Source organism: Lacerta agilis, chromosome 2 (genome assembly GCF_009819535.1).
Source record: "Lacerta agilis isolate rLacAgi1 chromosome 2, rLacAgi1.pri, whole genome shotgun sequence".
Classification (NCBI taxonomy): Eukaryota; Metazoa; Chordata; class Lepidosauria; order Squamata; family Lacertidae; genus Lacerta; species Lacerta agilis.
In genome coordinates this window covers 35286449-35312402 of record NC_046313.1, presented here as the reverse complement: position 1 = coordinate 35312402, position 25954 = coordinate 35286449, and the positions used below count along the sequence as shown (strand labels likewise).

At 41.1% G+C, this 25954-nt stretch overlaps 1 protein-coding gene across 1 annotated transcript in view; it reads left to right on the top strand.

Moving 5' to 3' along the window:
* The window catches only part of MYOCD (myocardin), a 95187-nt gene that overhangs the window by 49988 nt on the left and 19245 nt on the right, over positions 1 to 25954 (top strand). Inside the window, exons 2-3 of the mRNA XM_033139506.1 lie at positions 18636 to 18701; positions 24815 to 24870. Of these exons, the coding sequence (XP_032995397.1) occupies positions 18636 to 18701; positions 24815 to 24870 (122 nt within the window). The remainder of the gene's footprint in view (positions 1 to 18635; positions 18702 to 24814; positions 24871 to 25954) is intronic.

Genomic DNA, 25954 nt, shown 5'->3' with positions numbered 1-25954 from the left:
CAGATTAGCTTTGCAATCAGTGTGTCAATTTGCCTGATAATTCTGCTTCCATCATCTGTTGCTCTTGCATGCAGAATTTGCCTTAACCAAGCCTTCCGATATTAATTTTGAGTGGTGCTTGAATTTTGATGGGCAAATTGAGGACTCTTTCCCCTGCCCACTGTACTTTGCTCCTATGTGGGGGAAAACAGAAGGGGTTTCCTCTTGGAGGTTTTGTTTCATTTTGCACAGTCAGCAAACGCATTTCAGCATTGTAACAGAAACACAGGATTCCTCCAGTTATAAGAGTAAATATACCCTGTCTAGTGGATTGATATTGATAGTGGATTTTATAAGATTGATAGTGGATATTATAAGAGAAGCAAAAGACTACAACACTCAAAAGACTACAAAAAGCAGAGGAGCTTTTTCAACACAGCAGGAGAATCCTGCTAGGTAGACTAACTTGGTGACTCAGGATTCTGACAGATAAAGAAAACAAGTTTGAGATGGCAAGCATCCTTTTTAAAAGTATGGCTTTGTCTGCCTCATGCAGGTGGAATACCCCTTTTAAGCGAATAGCTACCATGGCACATGTGTGCATCATCATAAAACAAAGAAAGTACCGTATGCTTCTTGCCTCAGAACTGTTGTTTTTGCCCACATGCACATTTATGGATTAAATATGAATGAATTTAATTTATCATCTGGAAATTCTATGATTAAATGTTATTCAATTAGATAACAGTTCTACTCTGTATATTTATGACAAACTGTTTAGGGCAAGGGTAGCCATCATGGTGTTGTTGGATGGCAACTGCCACCATCCCTGACCATTGGCCATGCTGGCTGAGGCTGATAGAAATTGTGGTCCACCAACATCAGGAGGGCATTATGTTTGTTAGCTTTGGTTTTAAGGGTTCAGGGGTTGGTAATCAGAGCAGCATTTTGACCTAAATATCATTGAAAAAGCTCCTTCCGTCCAAACAGAAACATAGTAGTGGAAAAGTCAGCTTTTAGTGTTTGTTCTAGGGAAGAAGAGAAAATTATGATGTGGGACAAAATTGTATCAAGAAAACTGGTCAATAAAAGGTCATGATATATATTCCCAGAAAGCTCCTGTTGATTGCCATCTCAATACCCACAAAAACTTGGATCTCCCACTTTGGCTAGCAGTGAGAGAAATCATTTGCCGGCTAGATTTGGGCATTGAATCCCAGAGGGTGTGAGATCCTTAATCTATGCCCCCTTCTTCAGGAAACATGCCAGACTATTATGACCACAACGCAGCAGTGAGATAATGCATCTTATCTGCTTGAGCAAATTTTAATGTGGTCCTCTTGATTAGTGTTTAGAAACCAAGCAAACAATTGATTTAAAATAATTGGTAAATTATGATTAAATAAAAATGTTTATACCAAGGAGTTTGTCATTGATATGATAAAATAAATATTTGCAGAAGGAACTTTTCCTTGGCCCAGAGCCTGGTCCATGAGCTTTGTGAGATTGACCGTGGTCTCATTTTAATAAAGACCAGAAGGCTTTCCAAGAAAATATAGTGCCTCCTTCCATTTAGCCAACCAGCGTATATCAAGACCTTTGTCCATTTTCCTAATATACTATGGCATGGGTCGTCCTTTGGGTCATTCTGGTAATCCCTGTCATTTATTCTTCAAAATTGGCTGAAAGTATATTACAAGTTAATAAAAGAAGACAGTTTAGTGTTTGGGTCTGGTATAAACACAAACTGAAACACTAAATACCACTCAAGCATTACTTCCAGAAGGCAGACATGGGATATGAGAGGGACTTATGAGCCCACCATAAACATATATAAGTTTTACACCTGTTTCACTATTAGGATAGCTACCTCCACCCCCAAATAAAGCTTAGGTCTTACATTGTTCTGATAATAGCTACATAGCTACACTTCCCAGGGTTCCCTGGGGGAAAAGGAATGACTATAAACCAGTTTAAGTCTGTGGTGTAGACACGTCCCACGTTTAGGTTTCATTTACTCTGGGCCTGCCTTTCAGTTGCGTATCCACATGCATCTAGCTGCTCACTGTGACTTGTTTTGGCTGACCATCTCTATAGCAAACACCTCTCTCTTTCCGTTAGGCGTATTGCTCTCCCAGCACCCTTCCCATGCTTCTACCACATATAAAGTACAGTACATATGAGGATGTTCAACCAGCTGCGGAGACCCTTTTGGATAGAGATGACTTGGCCTCTTTGCTCCACATTTTGGTAACCTCTGCATCAAACTTGTAGTGCATCCTATGTAGGACTGCTGTTGAAAACACTTTAGAAGCCTCAACGTACAGAATGCAGCAGCCAGATAATGACTGCAAGAACACATATAACACCTGTTCTGAAGCAGCTGCACATTCTCTGTTTAACTATTTTGATTGGGAGGTTGCTTTGCTCTTGCACAATGCATAATACTGTGGACCAAACTGAAGCTGGATATTTTACTCCTGCCAGTTCTCCAAGGAGCTCAGCATGACACATATTGTGTTATCATTTTTATCCTCACAATAACCCTGTCTGGTAGGCTAGGTTGAGAGACAGTGACTGGCCCTTGATTGCCTAGTAAGCTTCATACCTCAGTGAAGATTTGAAACCAGGTCTCCCTTATCTGAGTCACACATTCTATCTACTACACTGCTGGCTTGTAAACTGAGTCATAACATTTGCCAGGTTGTGTTTGTTTTTTGTTTTTTTAATAGACTGAATGTATCCCCATGCCTATTTTTGCCAGTTCAGCATTTCAGCAGCAAAATGACCACCCCATATGGGAATTAGATTTGGTCAATTCATCAACCCATCTTTCTTTTCAGATAAGATTCATAGTCGTTAATGAGATTTTGCTGCCTTGAAAATGGTTAGCTTACATTCTCTTGGGTTGCTGTGCCTGTTTCACAGATTACTTCATTACTTGATTGCACAATGCTTTTAAGCAACAGAAGATCATTGTTTGTGTTGTGTGTTTAGACTCACTGCTGTCCAGTCAATAAAATGTTGGGTATCCTTCATCTTAAATGTGACCTGAGCTGTGGACTTGCTGGACGCTTGTGCACAAGGCATTGTGTCTCAGGCTGTATTTCTTGTCTGTAAAATGGGGGTAATGGTAACTGACCTTTGAATATGATTCAGATAAGGAAGCAAATTTGCCACTCTCTGCTGCTCTGCTCAATTTAACCCTTTCATACTTGACAGTAACTTATACAGAAGGGGTGTGTGTCTCATTTTACAGAAATCTAGTTTACAGTTTACAGAAATCTAGGACTGTCATTTATATAGTGGCTTCTGAATATGCGGGTGCTCTTGACTGAGACTGCTGACGGATCCACACATAACAATCGTGCTGTTCTTATAGACCTCCCCTTTGTCTACTGTGTGACGCTCAGGAAGTACAGGTATGCTTGAGATCAGGGTAGGAAAATGCAGTAGTGCCAGGATGACAGCATGCTTCAGTGTGTCAATTCTGGTGCCCCAAAAATCCAGCACCATAGGCAGAATCCCAGACCTTCTCCACCAACGCCCACCATGGAAGTAATTATTACAAGAGTTGTATAACCACTGCTACACAGAGGGGACTAGAGAAAAGAGGCACACTCAGGCCAACATTTGAACTATCCTCCTGCCTGCCTGCCTGCCTGCCTGCCTGCCTGCCTGCTAGCTTCTCTTGTATCATCAGTGTGTATACCAGGGAGTTCTCATGAGGACATTTCAGATGAGCCCACCAGCGTTACATTGGCCTGGAGATTAGAGAGAACACACAGTGATCTTCAAGAGGGATGGAATCTATAGTAGCGAAGCCAGCCGGCCCCACCCTGCACTCAGTGCACATTTTGCATCCCACCCTCAATAAACACAACAGATTGCCATATTTTCTCTCTTTTTTACAATTAAATATTTACGCTAAGCAGAAAACATTTTGCATGGACTTTTTAAACAGCCATGTCATCTTGCTCTTTTCATTCTCTAATCTTTCAGTTCTGAATCAGAAGTGAAGATTTTTAGCCTATTTACTAAGAAGTAAATATTATGATGAAAACATCAGACAGCTTAGCAGTGAGTTTAGGAAAGCGGAGAAAGCATTTTCTGGTAGTGCTGTCAATTGCAAAACATTCCATAGGCTACCAATGGAGGGAGTGATCTTGTTCTGGAATTCCTAATTTTCTTAGAATCCTAAGAGTTGGAATCAATGCCAATCATTTCATCCGAGGGCCAGGTCTGACATTACCTTAGCAGTGAGAGAGATGCTGCATCGTATATCTAGTAGCATGAGAGGATCCAGATCATAGGGGCAGCACCCATAGACTTGAAGCTTCTTCCAGTATTGCCAGGCTTTTCCACTGCCCCATCTCCTGATACTGAGGCCACTGTGAATGTGCAGGCCTAAATCTTTTAGCAAAGCAGCACAGGAATAGCATACATAGCTGCAGTTTGCCTTCCACACTTCTTAAGGTATCATAAGAAGGGCACTGTTGCTGGCTTAAGACAGGATCATTTTCAATCAGTCATAAAGTGCAGCACTCTGAGTTGGATCTCACAAAATGTAGTTGCATGGAACATATTTCAGCTGTGCTTTGCTCCACAACACAAGATTTTCCATTCCTCCACAATGGTTAGTAAGCATTATTGGCCACTGTGCATGCTCATTCCTCATTCAGCTATTTTGCACCACCACCCTCCAGGTTGCCCAACTCTTTCTTTCTTTCTTTCTTTCTTTCTTTCTTTCTTTCTTTCTTTCTTTCTTTCTTTCTTTCTTTCTTTCTTTCGTACTACTGCAGATTTTGGGAATTCTCAGTCTGCTGACAAATGACTAGTGTGTGGACAATGCTGTTTTGGCTACATAAGCACAGATGCTTGCCTCTGAAAATCAAAGACAGGGAATTGGTAGCCTTGAACCCGATGTTGCTAAGGAATTCTGATAAACGTATTGAAGGAGTACTGAAATTAGTGGTGCCATTTTAGCTTGGTCTTACATGAATGAATGAAGCAAGCTTATTCAGCTGGCTGCCTGTAGTAATTGTGGGCATCTTCATAAAGGAATACAGAATTCATTTGGGACAAGCGGTTACTATACCAGCCACTGCATGTGTAATTGCTGCAAGTGTGCTTCTTGGCATTGTGCTTGAATCCATTGTGGAAGGTTGATGTAGAAGTCCTTCTGCATAAAGGGCCTGCGACACACTGCCTTCTGAAACATTATGGAACACCACTATCTGTTAGAAACAGAGCTGAGCACTTCTGCAGGAATTCAGCCCAAGATGTATATTGTGAGGTAATAAATTATGGGGAGTCAGAGAAACCAGTTTAAAAAGTTTTTAAAACAGAAATGTGTTAAAACAACAACAAACTCCTTATAAAGCTTGGTGAAAGTCTTTCTGAGTACATGAAACATAAAAGAGAGTGTTTCTTGTTGAATTCTAGTGCCTGGTGTTCAGCTACTTTCATAGACAGGTTTATTGTACTCAAACATTAAAGTATTTTTGTTCATGTCCTAATACATTAATACTATAACTATGCCAATAGTTGGTGAAATAGTTGATAAAATAAACCAAATATGTTTTGACCCAACAATTTTAGCTTAAAATGGGATCAGTCTGTTGAGTCATGGAAAGCTCAAATCAAAATGCTGGGTTTGTTTGTTTGTTTGTTCATCTTTAAACCCTTAATACTAATAAAGACTCACTGTATGGTTTTCCCCTCTTGATCAAGATGTTACTCTTTATGAGGGCTTTTGGGGAGCCAGACATGGCTTTGTAATGGTTTTAATTATACCTTTAAACTAGTTTTGTATTAATAGCTTTGCTTTAAGTTGATTTCTTAACTACCTTGGATTCCACCCCCCTTTTAAAGCAGAATGTAAGTTTTAAATAAAAAAATAATGACTATTTATCCAAAAAGACACTTGCTATACTGTTATCCTCTATCCTATATTTTTATTTTCTTCTTTTCTTTACATATGATACTTTGTCTTTCTTCAATCTCATTTTAATGAGATCAAGCAGCTACTGAGAAAAGAACTTTTGTTCTAAAGAGTCTGATACTTAAGGTAAATGTTATTGACATCACCAGCGGAAAATCCAAGTCAGAAAATTCATTACTGGAGGAAGTCTTAAATTATAATGTGTGAACAGAGAAGAGCCTCATTGCGAAGGAATATGTGGCTTTGTGATCTCTCTTGAGTTCTGTGAATCCATATTTAAACCTTAGAGATACATGAACTGCTAAGCCAAACTGCCACCCTTTGAGAGTCACTTAATACATGTGTGTATGTCATTTATTCATAAATCTCTTGATTATTCCACACTTGATGGCTGACAGCCAGAGCCCTTTTCAAATGTTTTATAGTGTGTTCAATTAAATTGAATCAGAGGGGCAACTCTGTGGTGAAAATCCCCACCCAAAATCCGTGTGCGTCCAGTGTAAGATCTGAACATATTCTCATCTGTACCATCTCCTTGGTATTATTATTATTAAAAAACTGCAAATGCAAAGCCCTTTCTGTGTGCTCAACAAGGCTGCTTTTCCAGGGTTCCTAACCATGCAGAGAGTTCTCCGAGCACAACATCATATAATTAGGACCATTTTCAGACATTGCAAATATTGTGATGATACACATCCCACCATGTGCATTAATTACACTTGAAAGGGGCTCAAATATCTGAATAGACTTTACTGAAAAGCATGAATAAGAATAATTAACTAAAATGATGCTTGTGCTGTTTTTAAACCAGCCCCCGAGTGGTGTGGAATATTGTTTTGAAGGTATTATTTAAAAGGACAGTTATTTGTGTTTGGGGACTTGGATGGAGATTTGTCAGCAGAATATAGGTGACGGTGCTTGGGATATTTTGCATGGTGAGAACTTTACTTTATGTGCTTACAAGGACCTCTGTTCTTGTTGTTTGTACTGTGTCCACATAAGGTGTCTTGAGTTTTGTGAATTTTTGATTATTAGTTTGTGTGACATATCAATGGGTTTATTAATAGGTGATGCCTGTATCACTAAATTCACTTTAAAGCAAAAACTAGCCTGACACACAGCCACTATGCCATCCAAAAATCTCCACTGAAGTCAAGAAATCCCGTCCTTGGGATGTGAGCTATTAAAATCCACTGCAGGAACCATGCAGCCGAGCCCTTCCTCTTGAATTCCTGGTAGCAACAGGCTCAGTATGCTGGAAAGAGTTAAGCAGGAGTCTGTTGATATTTCAGAGCTGCTCCGAACCCCTGCAGTCAGAGGGAGGGAAGCTCTTGATTGGCCAAGTTCCTGTTGGTAGTAATAGCGGATCAGATATCAAACTTCTGTCTTTCCTAAAGACCCTTTAGGGATAGTCTGCTCCCCGCTAGACTATGACATCAGTCAGGACACCCGGTGATGTTGCTGATAGTAAACTCTGAGAAAGGAGGGGAGGGTGGGATAGAAAGGAGGGGTCTGCTAGCTAAAAGTTAATCAGCCAAACACAGTGCAAGGGCATACAGTAGGCTTTCGCGGAGGGTCAGTGCTGGATGGGACCAAACCTTTCCTGAGTTACACTTCTGCTGCTTTCTGCAATCACCTAGACTCCAAGGGAGGGCTAGATGAATTGTGATTCATTGGTCGTGATCAGCTTCTCTTCTTGGAGCCAGTTAATGGTTTGAGCGTTGAGGGGCTTTCTGGCACTGGGAATTATCACAAGGCATCACCATGACACTTCTGGGGTCTGAGCATTCTATGCTGATTCGGAGCAAATTCAGATCAGGTAGGGCTAACACGGCAAGAATTTCTCCTAAAACTTTTCTCTACTACAAGCCTCAGCTGGAGGCTGTTTCTTATTAAGCAGCATGCAAGTAAAATAACCAGGGAGTCGTAAAGCTGTCATGGGCTCGCTCTCACAGGGGCTACTCTGCAAATGAAGAAATGCGTTTTCCTTTCTGTCTGCTCCCTCTCTTTCTGCTCTTTCACTGCTTACAATTTATGTCTGTGGCGTAGCTTACTAAAAAACAAACAAACCCAAATGCTCTACAGTTCTGAGTTCTCCACATATTTGAATGAGAACTGGACCAGAAATCCATAAGGGCTGTTATGACAAGCAGTAGATCTCCTCCCATCCATACAAGTCAGATGCTGTCCTGTATATCCTAGCCTTGATGCTTTACTCCAGCACCCAGGCAGCCAGCCTTAGGGTTCTGTGACTAATTGGACAAACATGAATTTGCAGAAAGGCATTGATTTTTTTTTAGAAGTACAAAAAACAAATGGAACACGCAAAGTATTTAAAATGACATCACCAGAGAAATATAGCTAGAGCCAAACGACTGATTGCCATTTTCTAAAGCTTTGCAACTAAAAAACATGTACCAGATCTCCAGAGTGTGTTGAAGCCCCATTAGGGGCATCTTCTTTGAGGACATCCAACGTGAATAAAGGTGAGTAATGGTGAATAAAGGCAGGAGACAGTCACATAGAAATCAGTCCTGTTGTAGGGTTAGGGTCACAGCAACTTTAGATAAATTCAGCATTGTATAGTGTGTGTTCTTGTGTGCATGCTTGTGTTTATACATTATTCTTATTGGGTTTGGCTATACCAATTATTATTTTAAATAGCACTCTTTTCTTGTCATCCGAGTTGTTGCTGCATGCGTCCAGTGAATGTACTGCATAATCACGTTCTCCTGTATGTGTCACCCATTCCTGAATGTCACCCACTCAACTTGGGGAAGGGTGGCGGTTTTTGATCTCTAGTACACCAGAGATAACAAGAAGATCAGAAACTTATCGTACTGTTGCTAATCCACTTGGGTTTTATTAAGACGTTTGAGGCAGCTGGGTGGTCATTTGCAGTGTTTGCTTAGAAAATATAAAATTGGCAGCTAGTTGAAAACTCCAGAGTTGTATGTACAAATGAGGAGACTCTGGCTGGCTGGGGTTCTACACAGTTTGGGTCCAGTACTTTGCTGTGGTTTCTCTATCACTGTAATCACATTTCATGAGAATAAGTCATTCCTCAGAATCCATTGGTGTATTATGGTAATGGTACAGTGCCATTCACTGGAAAGAAGAGGGCTTGCTCTCTAACCCAGTAATCCCAAAGCAATACTGCCACCTTCCTGAAGTGAGGAGGACACAAGGCGGATGGTTCTCCAGGCCATTGCATTCTTTTACAGTGAGCCAGTATTGTTTTTAAGACTCATTTCAGTGTTATTTTTAAAGACGGGGTGTTGGGGGTTGAGAGATTACAGAGTTGATGGTAGGATCGCATATTTTTCAAATGATTCTAAGCTAAAAGTAAACTTTATGACTCTTTGAGTCCCATAATTTTTGTTTCTTTTAGAGTTTCTAACAGAGTCACTTTGTAAGGCACTCTTCCAATCATAGCTCTCTTTCCCACATTTTAATTCCCACCTTGGGGTGGGAAGACATGTCTTGAGGTGAAGACATATAGGGTGCTGTTGTGACTGTTACCCATCTCATTTTGGTGCTGCTTTTATGAAAAAAAAACGTTTTATTGTAAGTAGAAACCTGTCCAAATTGATCCTTACAGTTAGCATTTTAGAATATTAGTAGAGCACTAAAAATGGGGCCACAGCAGCAGCAGGAAATGGTTAGAATCCCAAGGACATTCCCATAGACTCCCAAGCTACAGGGCAGATGTGTTTGAAGGTCACTTGCATATTGAGTGTGATAAAATGAAGAGTGTTAATTTAAATAAAGGGTTTAAACATAAGAACATCTTTGCTCTGGTGTCTCTTGCATATTGCTATGCATGATACACATGGTGACCAAACACTAAGCTTGATGTTTAAAGAGGATAGACCTTAGCTGCGGCATGGAAATAGAGCACAGGTCCTTCATGTCGATTTGTACTTCATCCCAAATTTTCCAAAATGGAATTGTAGCACTACATAAGCAGAATGCTTGTTGCGTATAGTACTTTGCATAACAAATATAGTCAGTATATGAATTTCTTACCATTGTGTTTGATGGGGATTGCTCCCCATAAAGTGTACGTAGGAGAGCAGCCTTTGTTTGAGGTACAGGTGGGAAGCTGTCAATAGCGTTAACCATTGTACCGGTAGGTGACAAAAATTATGGTTTCTGTATGTACAGTTACATAAAATGTATGATACAGTATCATAGACTTGCTATCACGGACTATTTCTACTACCAGTATAAATGATATATAAACATCCTACATGGGAATATCGGCAATGAATGTATACAGACTGAAATAAGCCATTAGCCGTGGTTCTTTCATCAGTTCAGGCATGTACATTGCAATCCTACCTCTGGTGACCTATTTAGAGCACGTACTGAGGACCTCCTTTAATTATAGTTTGGAGACCATGATCTTCATCCAAGGACGTAACCATTTTCTTATCAGCTTTGGTAACCTTTCAGCTCAAACTACTGTATTGCGCTGTGTTGGAGTCTGCCTTAGGACTTCTGTTGCTTTAAAATGTAGCAGCTCACCTAGTCTGGAGCTGATCGCAGAGCTGGCATGGCACTAATTCTAGGTGAGCTCGGCATGGTTCCTAGCCAAATTTTTCTCTGGCCAAATTCAAAGTGTTGATTGTGACATTTAGAAACCTACATGGTTCTGGCATTTTTAAGGGAATGTTTCACCCCATATTTACCTGTCTCTGGAATTAGGCTAAAGTGGAAAAATGCTGCTTCGGTTGCCACAACCTTCCGGCGTGAGGTTGTACCCTACCAAGCATAAGGCTTTATCTGGCCTCGTTCACACATCACACTTGATGATCACAGTGAGCTGAACTATAGCTTACTAGGATCACAGAAACACGTAGGCACTTGTAGAGGAGCTCACTTGCACTTTTCTCCTCCCCAATTTTTTTTTTTTTTACTCCCATAAGACGCTGAAATAAATCAAGGTTTGGCTTAGCATGTTACCCGAATTCAGGCCCTTGGTTATGCTCTCTCCTTGCTAACCAAATGTTGCAGCCAAGGTTTGCTCTTGTGCTTTCAAAATGATGGCTGTATAGTTTTAATGAATGTTGCAAGCTGTTTTGCATGCCTGTGACTGAAAAACAGTGTGTTGTTCTAACAGTATGTAAATAAAACGAAGTATAGGTTTTCATATAATCACAGGTTGCATACATACCATACATTTAAAGCACCTCCACCCCCCAAAAAATGGAATCCTGGGAACTGTTGTTCACCCCTAACAGAAATTCCCAGCGCTCTTAACTATAGTTAGCTTTGGAAGGAAATGTGCTTTACAGAGTTGGAAGGGTTCTCAAAGGTAAACTACTCCAACTCTATTACTAATCATTCCCACTAGATCAGGGGTCAGCAACCTTTTTCAGCCATGGGCCGGTCCACCGTCCCTCAGACCATGTGGTGGGCCGGACTATATATTTTTTTGGGGGGGGGAATGAACAAATTCCTATGCCCCACAAATAACCCAGAGATGTATTTTAAATAAAAGCACACATTCTACTCATGTAAAAACACACTGATTCCCCAACTGTCCATGGGCCGGAATGAGAAAGCGATTGGGCCACATCCCACGGGCCTTAGGTTCCCTACCCCTGCACTAGATGGTCATCCAGCCTGCTCCTTTGCATAGCGTTTTGCCAAGGGGGAAAAAAGATAAGACTTGTTTACATTGAAAAATTGTGCCTTCAAGTGAAACTTATGGCAAAACAAGTCACTGCTCTGAGTGGAGTATAAATCTAATATGTCAAAATCTTCAGCAACATTGCAGGCATGTTCTCCCCTCCCACTTCCTTCTGAGTTAAGAGACTAGGATTTGTGTGTATGTTTATTTTGTCTATTTTACCAAAGATAAATACACAAACCTGAGGTCATCCTGACAAATTCCACAGAAACAATGATTCTTCTTGCCTGCCTTCCTGCCAGGTTCCAAATATCAATGGAATTGCCTTAAATCAAATAGGACAAAGCCTGAGGGGTTGGCCCAAAAACTCTCCTGCTAAGTGTTTAACTCTTCCCAGGAAACACTATCCATGGCATTGTGTCCCCAAGAAATACAAATCCATATGTTATTGGAGTGCTGTAAATGGAAGTCAGTAAACTCCTTTACAGGTCATCTCTCACTTGCTTGACCATCAGTGAGGGGACAGGTTGGGTAAGTTGCCACATTCTGATTGGCTGCATAAGGAAATGTCTCTTCCCAGGCCCATTGCCTCAGCCTTACTGGGTAACTTCAGAGATGGGGCTCCAGAGTCTAGCATAAAATAGCTGGAGAATCTTAAAAGTTCTACTGAAAAATGATTGTTTGTTGGAAGTGATACTTGATGGTTTGTAGATAACAGAGATCTCTGACTCCCAGTGAAGCAGTAATAGGAAAAGTGGGTGAGTTTGCTTTGGGCCACTGGTATATCAATAACTTAGTGTTGATGGCTCAAGAGCATCAAGATACTGAAATGTTGAAATGAAATGAGCCTGGGTGTTACTGGTGTCTTATGCTATGAATCCCATTTTGTACAATGCAAACTAGGAGTCCAGGGCTGGCTGAAGTTGTTTTGTGCCCTAGAATGTGTAATTGCAAAAGATACAAGGTGCAATTTGTTTTCGTATGGAGAGCTGCTCTGCTCAAAGCAGCACAAGAGTCCATATTTATTGCTTCTGCCTGGTCTGAGTGACCCTTAAATTGCAAAATCCCAGGTGTCTACCTGTATGATAGAAGTGCTCTCCCATGCTCATCTTCAAGTGCAACAGATGTGTAAATTGTTAAAAGATACATCTGTACTCGGTCTCCTTTAGCCTGAGTATCTATAAGAGGCAGTGGGGAGAGACGTAAGAACTGGAGGTACTGATTTCATAGTCTAGCAATTCAGATTTGGGTTAAATATTAGAGCAAGTGTCTTCTTAAACACCTAGGGTTAGTGTAGAGTTTTTGTTTTAAAATTATGAGCCTGGTAGGGGATCTTTTAGCAATAAGACATTGTAGTTGGAGTAAAGATCCCTCTAATGTTACGGAGAGGAATAATCAATTAAATACAGTATTTGAAGGTTAGAGACATCTGACGAAAAGAATGAGCAACATGTGAAGTTAAGAGTAAATGCTGTTCTTTCAATTATCACTTTTGGGGTTCTAAAAATCAGAGTTGGTGGTTTTATTTTACACTCTGAATTTCAATAATTATATTGTTTTTGCTAGAATTCTTACTGCAGATCCCCCCCCCCAGTACATTCTGCCCGCTCCTCAAAGTACATTGAGGTAGGCTAAGACTTGACTGATTTTCTTTTTTATCCCCAGACTTATTTTGTCCATGATTATGTCAGGGTTGTTTCAGATGCTCAAGGAGAAAGGCAACCGATTTATAAGGTGCTGAGGGTATTGTAGATAATGTAGAAAAGTAGCAGCCATCCCTACATTGCCAAAACTGTAGTCTAAGAGGAGGTGCAGCTATTTTTTGGTGGTGGTGAGATGTTGCATACATTACAGGGAGGGATGAAATAGACATGTAAAGAAGGCAAATAGAATACTGTTCAGAAATTACATACAGATTCTTAAAGATTTCTATTACGCACCCCAGAAGAACAAACTTACCTCCTCCTTCTGACCAATTAAGAAATAACCTCTTGAAGTAATGATAATTCTTTCTTTCTTTCAACTGCTGATCTAATAATAGAAGAATACATAATTTTGAGTGAATGGACAAGGTGAAATTTTTTGGCCTGTTTGTTTTGTGTACATCTGGAGCTTATATCAAAGAATTATTGGTCTGCAGGGCAGTAGATGATTTTCAAACCCAGCCTCTTGCCTGAAAGCAGAAACCTTCATGCCTCAAATATATACATTACTGTAATGGCGATTAGAGATCTTGGGCTTGTTCATATTAGATTAACAATATACACAAGCATCTTATCTAGGTTCATTCTTAATTGTGATGTGGAGTGTCCAAATTAGTCGCACTTCTGTGACCTAGGAGCACTAGAAGATCTCTGAGGGATGAAATTAACTGAGCAAAAAGAGTTAATTTGTGCCTTGTTAGCGAACTCCAAATAGCTGTGGATTAAATGTCAGCTGGGCTTGACCAGCTGTACTGCAGTTTTGTTGCTTAGGAGCAAACTTCAAGTGTGAGTGACCCATGTATTTTACTCCCTACCCAAACACACTGGCAAGTTGCCTTAACCAACAGATCTGTAGGGTCAGGCTAACTTCTATGAAGAGTTTATGAATTGCTAGCTTAGTGATGCCAGTGTAGCCTGTATTTTTTTCATACTAGAAACAATGATTGCATGTCCTGCCTACTGTTTCTGTAACAGCCAGCTTACGTTTGTGAAATAAGCACAGGCCTTGTTTTAAAAACCCATCAGGAAAAAGAAGCCAGATCTATAAAGTATTTTCCAGTGGGCATCTTCACAATATGCCTATTCAGTAGTAATTGCCAGGGGGTCATTTGTGGATATAAACAAGGATTCAATCTTATTGCTGAAGTGTTATCCACAGTAAGTTTCTACAAAACACCCCTATATGCACTTTATTTAAAAACAACAACAATAAATCGTCCATCATATCGTTGCACTTACCTCTTTACCAGATACATACAATATGGAAAAAGCTTTTTTTCCTGGGCCTGTGCTTAAATGTTTTTGGTGTTAATTTTCATTGTATCAAAGTACTTACTAGTTCTGTTTGTTGATAGCACACCTGCTAGTTGAGAGCAGATGAAAGAAATCAGTTCACAGTGTCATCCAGTGATTGCTATTTATCCCTCTTTGTCCATTCTTATTCAGGCTTTATGCTAGCAGTTGAGTAACTTCTGTATCTTTTTATTGTGGGCTGCATTCCCTCAGGAACATTTTCCAAGGGGCTGCATACCAGCAGTGGGTGGGGCTGGAGTCAGCACTGGGCAGGGTCAGAGCCAAAAATTGACACACACCCCTTTCTCTCTTTTTGCCACCCCACTTTTTCTCAAGGTTTTTCCTCTTTTTGATGCCCACCTGTGACTTTTGCTGTTCTTTAGAACACAAACACTGCAAGCAAAATCCCATTCATGAAATTAGGCATTAAATATCAGCTTTATTGGGGGGGGGGGAATCAGTAGCACCTGTAGGGTTGCCATATTTTGAAGAGCAAAAAAAGGGACACATTTGCAGACTTCTACTTTTAACCATGGATCACTATGACGACTCTACCCATGAAAAAGAGAGTGTGTCCTGGAAAAAGAGGACATATGGCAACCCTAACATTAGAGCAACTCCTCCGTAAAAAGAAATGCTTTACAACAGGGGCCAGCAAACTTTTTCAGCAGGGGACCGGACTATATGGGGGGGGGGGATGAACGAATTCCTATGCCCCAGAAATAACTCAGAGATGCATTTTAAATAAAAGGGCATATTCTACTCAAGTAAAAACACACTGATTCCCAGACAGTCCACGGGCCAGATTTAGAAGGTGATTGGGCCGGATCCAGCCCCCCCCCAGGCCTTAGTTTGCCTACCCATGCTTTACAACTTTGCATTTCAGGCATTTTAAACACCTGGGATTCCAATACTCTGGTGTGTCTTCTTGGGAAGCAAATTCCATTGAAATTCCTGGGGCCTATTATTTCCAGGGAAATGTGTTTAAGGTGCAGATCTGACATTCTTAACCATTGAAATTAAAGGATGTAATTGGATTATGTGGTGGCAGCCATTCATCCAAGCCTGCCTTCCAGACTGTGGATACTGGGCTTTGCAGCGAAAGGGAAGTATTTTGATGCATTTGCACTTACGTTTTAGTGGCATCTGGTTCCTGAGACCACATGAAACAGGCCACGCTTTCCGAAAAGCCCAGACCTTTGGGAGCTGCCTCCCCCGCCTCTCTATCTCTTCCTCCCATGTTCTCCTGTCGAAGTGACATCTCTTAAGTGTGCAAGTTCCTTGACTAGCCCTGATTAAAGCAGCACGCAAACAGATGCTTTAATCCCTCTATAGTGCTAAGTCTGTGCAAGCATAAACAAATCATGAGAGCTTTTCAAGAGGGTGCTGGTGCCCCAAGGAAGCCATTTGTCTCCCGTGCTCATTTCTTAGAGATTGTTTGTGGAAATTGGAGGGTTTCCCCACCCAGTTCCTCAGAGCTTGTTCTGAGGAAAAAGACAAGCTTTGTGTCCTTCACAACCCGGTATTGCTGATTTAAAGGCTGAGACCCTCTAACATGTCTGAAAGGTTAAATCTTTGATCCATTAGCTAATTTGTTAAAGGGCTGAATGATGTCTTTTAAATTATCTGATAAGTCACTGGTACATTGCCAACACGAATGAAGCATCAGATGCTTCTGAATGGTTATGAAAATCTGACACTATTGTAAATTTCTTTTAAAATACATTTTACATAGAAGAGAAATGGAATACTCTCTCTCTCTCTCTCTCACACACACACACACACACACACACTAAATGCTCTATATATCCTATTGAGAGAATATGTATTTTTGTACATATATATAGGATTCCATTCTTTATGTATATATTTCAATGGAATTTTAAAGGGGCAGATTTATATACAGTGGTACCTCGACTTACGACGGACGCGCCCTCGTAGGTCGAAATTTCCGTAAGTTGAAGGGGGGAAAAATTCACGAGTCGAGAAAACCGCATTTAAAAACTCGTAAGTCGAGGCATCGTGCGGCCATTTTTTTTCTTTCGGAACTCATTTGGAAGTCGAAAACGTCGTAGGTTGAGGAGCTCATAAGTCGAGGTACCACTGTATTAAGTTAAGGGTTTGTTTATATATAAAGCTCAGTGTGTGGAGGCCAGTTTAATCACTCATTGTGGAAATTATGTGGTTAGCCTTTAATGTGCAGTAGCTCTTTGCTTAAGTTGAGGTGGGTTTTGGTTTTTTGGGGGGGGGGGGTGTTACTGATAAAAAGTTTAGTTTTATAGAGATGAAGGGCATTTCCAGATGGGATGTTAATATGCAGAAAAATTGGTTATTATTCCACATTTTCTAGTGCAATTATGCTGTTAGTTTTATAACCACTAAAAGTCTGATAAGGAGAAAGTGATAAGAAAAGTGGTGGCAAATTGCACTGGGAGGTGTTGCATAACAATCACTGGGGGTATTGGGTTACCTGCACATGAATGAATGCCAAGTAAGCAGGCAATGTCATATAACTGCCACATATGTTTTGTGCACACATATCAGCATGTATGCTCAATAAACAGCCACTCTGGAAGCTCCCGATGTAAGATTTGGTAATGACACAGTGAAAACCATCCTGTTGCCATGCAATCCTATGCATGTTTACTCAAAGTTCTACTATAATGAATTATTCTCTAGGAATTGTGACTAAGGTTGCAGCTTTAGAATAGTAAGTCTGAATGTACGATATGTGGAGCAATTTGGATTGGCCTCCTATAGTGACTGTGATGAATAAATTGACCCTCACCTGCTAAATGCCTCACATCTCTATAAAGCAGACAAAAGTTTCTTTAGTTTCTGTCCTCCCTCATCTCATTTTTTTAAATCAAATGTTCAGAATACTGTTAGGTTTGAATTGAAATTTGCAGACATTGTTTTTTTTTTTTGCACTCCTGATAGATATAAGTCAGTTCTAGAGACACAAGGCAAGGTGAGGTGAGAGTGTTTGTTCTCCAGGGCAAGCTAATGATCTGCCAAACACAAGTGGCTCTCCATCGTGCAATGTGCAAAGAGGGAAGGGCATTCACTGCCCCTATGGCTAGCCTGGCTCCTAGAAACTGAGACAGTAACAGGGGAACAGGCTGGACTTCATATATGTCAGAGGTGTCAAGATTAAGTTGGATTATTTATAGCTGCAGGCAGACCTGTTATGTACATTAGGCCATAGTTTCCTAGACATTTTTTTTTTCATTTTGAGCCACATCCACTCATCACTTTCATTAAAATGGGCCAAGTCTCAAGAGGATCGATTTCATCCCTACACAAGATGGTCCAGTGGTTTGCTTCTTTCGTTTCAAACTATATTTTTAAGAATTTGATTGAGCTAGAATTTCAGTCTAGTGGATCTCATTCTGGCTGCGCCTGGCAGAGCAAACAGATCTATTGCATATAATACAAATCCTGTCTACCTTTTCATCTAAATGTGATCATAGATAATTCATTTTCTTTAACTCCCTTTCCTTCTTTAAGCTAATGGAGCAGCACATATCCGTGTGGACCATGTTTTCCAGATCTGCAGCATTTTTTTTATTTTTTATTTTGGTAACTCTGAGTTGTTTCCTGTGAACTCTAGAATGGAAACTATTGCAAAAGGCTCCTCTTCTTTCAACCCTAAATAACATGCGTAGCAGAGAATCATTTACTCTAAAATCTTAATAAGCAGCACAGTTAAAATAGCTTGATACATTTTCATCTTTTTGGTAATGTAGTAACATTAGCAACTGCGTCTGCTGCATTATGAAGTTGTTAACTGTGTGTGTGTGTGTGGAGAGAGGATGGAGAAAGGGAAATGGTCATTTGACCAAACTCCAGGTTAATTGGCTTAGTTTTAGTAAGATAATAAGAAAGCTGCATTCCAGTAATAGGGCAGATCTACACTGCTGTTGTAACAAGGATGACTCCTTTTTTTGGCATGTGATAGAGATCTGAACCTTCCCTCTTTAGCAGCAGAGCGGAAGGTATCTCAACAAATGAAAAGTTTGGAGTTATTTGTGGCAGACGTTAGAGGTCCCTTTCTGAAAGATGCACTCTCTCCCAGTTTTACAGTTGCGGCTGCAGCAGCGAAGAAGCCGAGAGCAGCTCGCCAACCAGGGAATCATGCCACGTGAGTACTTTGCTTTCTCACTTTTATCTTTTATGCACTAGCAGGCCCATGCAGCCTCAGCTGAGGGTCACACTATCCACCACCAAATAAATATAATACAACTTTGCATCATTAGGGACTGTTTCTGATTCTAAGAAGGGCAAAGCAGGCTTGTACATGTGCACCACTTTAGCACACACAGATCTGGTGCTATGTACCTCTGCAGGAATCAACTCTTATGCAGGAAGGCAATATTTGTGGCAGAGAGATACCTTCTTACATAGTGCCCATCCCGAGAAGTCTGTACTGCTGCAAAAATTATTTATTTCTGGTACAATCATAAGCAGGAGATTGAGCTGAGCAACTGGTCCGGCACTACAGATTGCATGGGATTTTTGCCATCACATACTCAGCTTGTTACTGCAATTACTGTTAAACTCAGGACTAGAAGATTACTTACACACGCATCCCAAAATCTAGGATTCTAATGAGCCTCACAGAAAAGGGAGTTTGGGCTTGATTATTCCTGAAGTAGACTATACTGTATCATTTTCATAACTCATTTAGGATGTAGGGCACCTTGCAAAACCCTATGAGGTAGGTCATTGTTATTCCAATTTTTTGCAGATGGGGAAACTGAGACTGAGAGAGATAACACCTTGCCCAAGGCCACCCAGTGAGTCCATGGTCAAACTAGGATCTGAATCCAGATCTCCCACCCCAAGCACCCACCCTCTCTCTCTCTGCTGGATCACACTGATTCTGAGCCCCACACAGTGACTGCCTAAACCTTCGGGTGCCGCATGTTGTAGTTGGCCTCTGCTATTGCTTTCCTCTTAAGCCACCTCCTGCAAAACATTCTACATTGTTGGCATGGAATGTCTGTCGCTTCCATACGAATGGTGCATGCAGCAGTTTGGCATTTTCATGAGGCACTTCAGTGTATGTAGTGCAGGTACAGCATGTTATGTGTGACAGAGTGGATCCACATAGACTTGTTTATTTAATACATTGCCCAACGTTCTTGGCAGGTTTAATCCTATCCCACTATCAGAATTAACTGTCATGTTCTGCAAAAATGAGGTGTCATTGGTGTTTGCCAACTGTCAGGGGATGTTCTGACACCCCATAAAGGCTGCTAGTTTACCCCCTAAAAGGCATTTTATTCCTCAAAGAGAGGGAGAAAGAAAGTGGCAAGGGGTATGGAGGCAAGAATAGCAGCATTTGTTTAGGCCTCCAAGGCAAATGGGTTACCACCACGACTCCAAACCTTTCACCTTACTTCATCTCCCCCTCCTCCACAGTCCCAAACATCTTTCTTTCTAGGACACAGTGCTTGACCATGGGCTTCAACTAGTATGTGCTTAGGGCTATTTCAGACATGACATTTCCCTAGATGCATTTTGAAGGATATAAAAAATGCCCAAGGACCCATGATAAATACATGCGTCTCATACCTGTCTGGTGAGTTTGACAAAAAGTGCACATCTTTGCCCATTTCTCAGCTGCTTTCCTAATCGGTTTATGGAAAACTTAGATAGGGCAAGGTCATTGCCCTTAATATTATCATGCTTCCTATGTTGTAGGAAGAGATCCCATTGATTACTTTTGGGCCTGACCTCTGTCTGGGCATTCACGTGTTCATCAGTGGGAGGTAGTTAGAGAGTTACACCCAACTACATCCCGTTTGCAGTCACTGCCCAGCAAATCCCTTGGGAATACATGATGCTGTAACATGATTGATACTAAGTGAGTGTGGACTTGGATAGGAGACCACTGGGAACCTCACAAAAATGAGAAGCAGAATATATAAATATAGCAAATAAATCACATGTTTTCTGCATATGTCCATAGTATTAGGTCTTCCAGTCCTCCTAATTTCATTTCAGGGTGGGTTTTTGTTTTGCCTTCTCCTTTGATGCCATTTCTCACATTGACAAGGCTCATAAGCCTATATGGAAGACTAATTGCCCAGTTCACAATTCATATAAACCAGAGCTAATGGTTTGTTGTGAATGTGGAGATCACACCTGCTTTGCTCCTCGCCTGTTACAAGCAAGAGCACAATCCCTGGCTAAGCATTACATCTTGCAGAATTCCAAGAAAAATGGAAACAGGAGTGGAAATTGCCAATGTTCACGTATTCATCCCGTGTCCAAAACGGAAATCAATCTGTTGTTGTTGCTGCTTTCAGTCCACAGATGATACATAATTTATTACTTTTCCCCACCCCTACTTGCATTGTGTTTCCTTTCCATTGAAATGAATAGGGCAGAATAACATCACGGCAACATAATTTGCATGTAAATTACATAAGGTACATAATTTTGATGCAGTGGATGGAAATACAGATAATGTATTTTTTGTGGAAGACAAAATGCAGTGGAACATAAACAGTGCTGCATGCAACAAATTTAAAGGTCAGAACAGAAAATGGTGTTTTCTTACATCCCTAACTCTCTGAGTCAAGGATTGTGATTTGTTTCACTCAAAGTTTGATTGGTAAGTCAAGAACAAACTTTGTTTGGAGTGAAACAAACTGCTATGTCCAATTCAGAAGTAACGCTAGGGATTATATTTTGTTCTTCCTGCTAGGGAATGATCAAAACAGGAGGCCCCTGTGTGTTTATGTTTAAACCATTACCTGTGTTTATGGTGAAAGCATTTACTGTGGTGTTAAATGCAGTCAGTTAATTAGTGGTGTTAGTAGGGATTCAAGATTTAGTCAGTTAATTGGTCAGGTTAATAGGTTTAAAACAATTTTATCAGCTCACAAGCTGCCCCCAAATTGGTATATCTACATTGCGTGGACAGGCAGAGTCCCCCAACCCAGGCGACCCCTGAGCGGAATAATGACACAAGATAACGTGCTATGGGATTAAAATTGGCCACACCTTTATTAAGATTCAGATGTAGGGAGACCTTGGCTCAGGCATTGGGCATTTATCCTTCCCAGCCCCCAGTCGGGGATCTGGGAAACTGCAGGGTTATCCAGAATGTGCGGGGATTGGGCTAGCTCTGGAGAACATATGTTCAAGCAGATAGCCCGGCCCCCCGTTTGCCGCCACTGGTGGGGGAGAGCAATGACAACCTCTCACTGTATGGTCAATGCTTCCCCCCTAGACCCCTTTAACGGGGAACCCTGGTATCCCGCCCAAGGCCTGAAACCACCAAAGTTGTGATGAATTGCTAAAATAAACATTAATTGAGGGAGTGGCGGGTGGGAGAAGCTCTGGAGCCTGACTGCTGCTTCCTGGTAAGCTACACCTTCTATTTTGTGGGCTAGGCTAGTCCCTCCCCTTACCTGGCCAATCCCCTGGCAATGCCTCCCCCAGGTGGGATTGGGTGCTTAGCTGGAGTATCCCTCCTGGGGGAAGGTGCAGCCAGTCCGAACTACCAGGTGTCTCCTAGGAGCTCAAGGGGCTGCACGCAACCACGCAAACGTCGTCCCCCATTTGATGTGGGGAGCGATCATTATCAGTTTTTAACATAAGTACTTATAAAAGTTTCAGATGTCAAGCCGCATCATGTCCTTCTGTGTGTGACAGAAGATGAGGCCTACTGTGACACTTGTGGGAATAATTTAAAAACAAAGTACATTTTTCTTTAGAACCGTTTTTATCTCATATGCAAATGTATGCAAGTTTAATCAATAAATTAATCAATGTACCCAAACTCATTTTAACAAAGATTCCTTTAATTGGGTGATAGACACAGGTTTTACTAATTATTGATTTGCCACTGTTTATCATCGGCAGGCAAGCCACGCAGCTGATAAGCCTCTCTTAACACCATGGTAGCGCTCTCATTGGGACCCTTCCTCTCAAACTAGAGCATTCAAACTTCATGTCACTCTTTTAACATCAAAATGGCTATAAACTATAAGATTTCAAATCTATTATTTGTCTTTTAAAATTATAGCAATTTTCTTATTTCTTTTCTCTGTGGAAACAAAACACTTTACCCCCATGGCCAAAGGCAGTAGTAGCCTTTCCTGGCAAGGAGGCACAACGAAAAAGTTAATTATGTTTAATTGCAATACTCATTATTCAATGCACACACTCTTAAAATTGTGATAACTGAAGGCTCAGAAATAGGTTTTTGACATGTTTGTGTTGTGGTGCAGTATCCAACTAATGTGGTCCATCAGCACAAGGATTTCCGCTTGCACATTGGGACTTTTCCCTCCTCTTTTCCCATCCCACTAGCTGCAAACCAGGCCTCTGCACTGCTGCACCAACTTCTCAGATTGCTCTTGCAATATCTGAAAGTAGGAAGGTTTTCACCCTATGAAGTTTAGCAGAATCTGTTTTACAACTGTCCTGCCTTTTACCACTGAGGTGTCTCCTCTAACTTTGCCTTTGCTGCTCTGTGACACTTTTTAATTCACTCACTAAGGTTGTTTATTCTTTTTGTTTGGCCTTTTAGTTGCGTAGGGTTTGAGTCTTCTATAAAACAAAATATCTATCGTGCTTTAGGATCTAGTTAACTACAGGAGGCAAATAATAAATTAGCTCATCCAATTGCGTCAATGCAAAATGACTCATAACTCTGACAATAAATCTGTTTGGTGACGGGAGGTAACAACTGGCATGTGGGGGCTAGAGAAGCCATTTGTTAAAAGCAGTTTGGGTTGTTTTGTTTATTTTATTGAAAAAAGAGGGTTTTTAAATAAATAAAAATCACACAGTATATAATTCTCTTGGCCTTTGATTTTCCTATCCCACAGTTTGACTGTGCTCCCAGTCACATTTTGTGCAAAGAAAACAAACAAACAATAATTTGACACTTATTAAAATGGAGATGAGAATTGTGTCCACAATCTTTATTTTTGGACTCTGGACAACTTTCACTGTATAAATAACTAGGCTACAATTCAGCCATGAGATAAAGAGCTTTTGCGCAGCTTTGGGAAGAGAGATGCTTTCCTCTCATGCCCTTAACCCATGACACAGAAGAAATAGCAAGACCCAGAAATGGTTCAGAGAGTGAGACCCAAATGAGCTAGGAACTGTGTGCCAAGTCATCTTCACGAAGCCTGTGAACACACTGGGACAGCCTCCCCCTTGATGATAGAGTACAAAGAAGTACAAATTTCCTAGTCAGTGAGAAACTAGCCAACACTTGGTGGTAAGGAGAGGAAAAAGAGGCTATGATAGAGGCTGGATTGCCAGTTGGGGAGTGGAGTTCAAGGAGCAAGTTTTGCCCCTACCTTTTCCTTGCTGCCATTTATTCCTATAGGACAAATACAGAGTTGTGGTTCAATCCTAACAGCATCTTTATCACTGGAGGGCGTTAAGATATATTAAAGGAGGTGACCCTCTTTTTTTATATCTTGATGGAACTGCAATCTGAAGAAACAAATTTGTCCTCCAAATATATATCCAGAATGTGGTTCAGAACACAGCAGGCACTGTTGGACAGTATCAGAATTTACTAGAGAATTCTGCTCACTCTCTTATAGTGAGAAAGATTTTGCCAATGCATGAAGCAAGGCGAGCTCGTTGCTGAAAAGAAGGTGTGACGGAATGGAGCAATTTACCCTTCTTGCTGATTTTGTATGTGCTGCTGACACCCATGTGACACAATGAGACTCAGACTCTCAATTTTATTAGCAGGTCTCCTCTGGACATTACCGGTAATCTCACTGGTGGTCCTCTCCATAACTAGAGCCTTCCTCCCCAACTGATCACTTTAACTGGAAGTCAACTCCACTGAAACCAAGCTCCCCAAATGCGTCTAGGATTAATGTGCAAGGCGTACATATGCGTCTCTGTCTCTTGAGCTTCTCACCGAATGTGTTTGGATACTGGACAGGCTGCACTTTACCGCTAGGCCACACACCTCCCTCTAAGATGCCTTTAAAAAGATGGCTGTCTCCAAACAACTCTCAGCTCTCCCCCTGCTTTAGTTACCATCTGTGTCTTTGCTCCTCTCTGCCCCGTTTCCACTGCCACAGCCTGGCCTGTGAATAGAGACTGGGAATGTCTGTGGTTATTCCTCATCCATTTGCATTTGATGCAATAAAGCGGGCTGGCTGATTTGTTTGGTTAATTTTGTAGAACTTTGTTACAATGGCACAATGCTGAAAATGTACTTGTTGCTCACTGTGCTTTTTCTGTTTCTGATTGCAGCTCTGAAAAACCCCTCTCCCTTCCATGAGCAAAAGAAGAGCTTGGAGAGAGCCAAGGTAACACTGGGTAGGCATCAGAGGGGGTGGCTGTAGATGGCATCATGCAGGTTAACTAGCTGCTGAGAAGGTTGTGGCCATGTGCAGGAATGTGAGTGGAATATTGGAAAATCACTGGATTCATTTCTGCAGACACTACTATACCTTTAGCACACCTTTACAGGGCTCTAAACTTACCGGTAATTGGCACATGTCCCATGAGAAAGTGGCTTTGTGGTATATATATATATCTCCAGCAGGAAACCTTGTGCCTGATGTCTGCAGTACACCATATTGCCCTTCTCTTCTTGTGACACTGTGGAGTGCCTTGGGCTGTTCTTAACCTGTACTCTTGTCTCTTGCTGGCACCAGTTATCAAGCAGAGTTTAGGCACTGTTAATTAAAGCCAATGAGAAAGATAAGATTAAGATGCAGTTCCCCCCACCTACCCCACTAGTGGAAGAGCTGGTGATCTGGTCTTATTTAGAGAAAGATATTCTCAAGCTTTCCCTGCTGCAAGTCTCCAGACACTCTAGCTAAGGCTCTTACTAGAGGTGTAGCAAGGGGGGGAGGGCAGAAATTTGATTCAGTTTACATTTAAAGGTGAACCTACCTAATTTGCAATTTCAGAATTAATACACAAACTGAAACAAGGCCATCTTTCAAAATTCATGTTTCTCTGAATTTTGCAGTCTGGCAAATGGGGAAATTGGGGGGACTCTGTCTGCTTAAAGAAGCCTTTTCCATGACTGATAGCAGTTCTCTTATACAGTATAGAGAATACAATCCATACAGAGAGAGGCCTATAGCTCATTCATAAAGCGGCTATTTTGCATGGATGACATCCCGGGTCCAATCCCTGGTACTTTTAGTTAAATGACACCAGCAGTGAGATTGGTAAAGAGATATGGAGATATGCTGCTGGTTACAATAGACAATGCTGGGCTAGATGGACAATAGTATATGGCGACTTCGTAAGGTCCTAGAAACTCTGGCTTGATTTGTTCAGAATTTGTAGTAGTAGTAGTAGTTGTCGTCTGTTAACTTGTCCCATTTAATGGGAACTCGTGGTGCACCTTATCCTTTATTTCCTCTCTGTTTATGA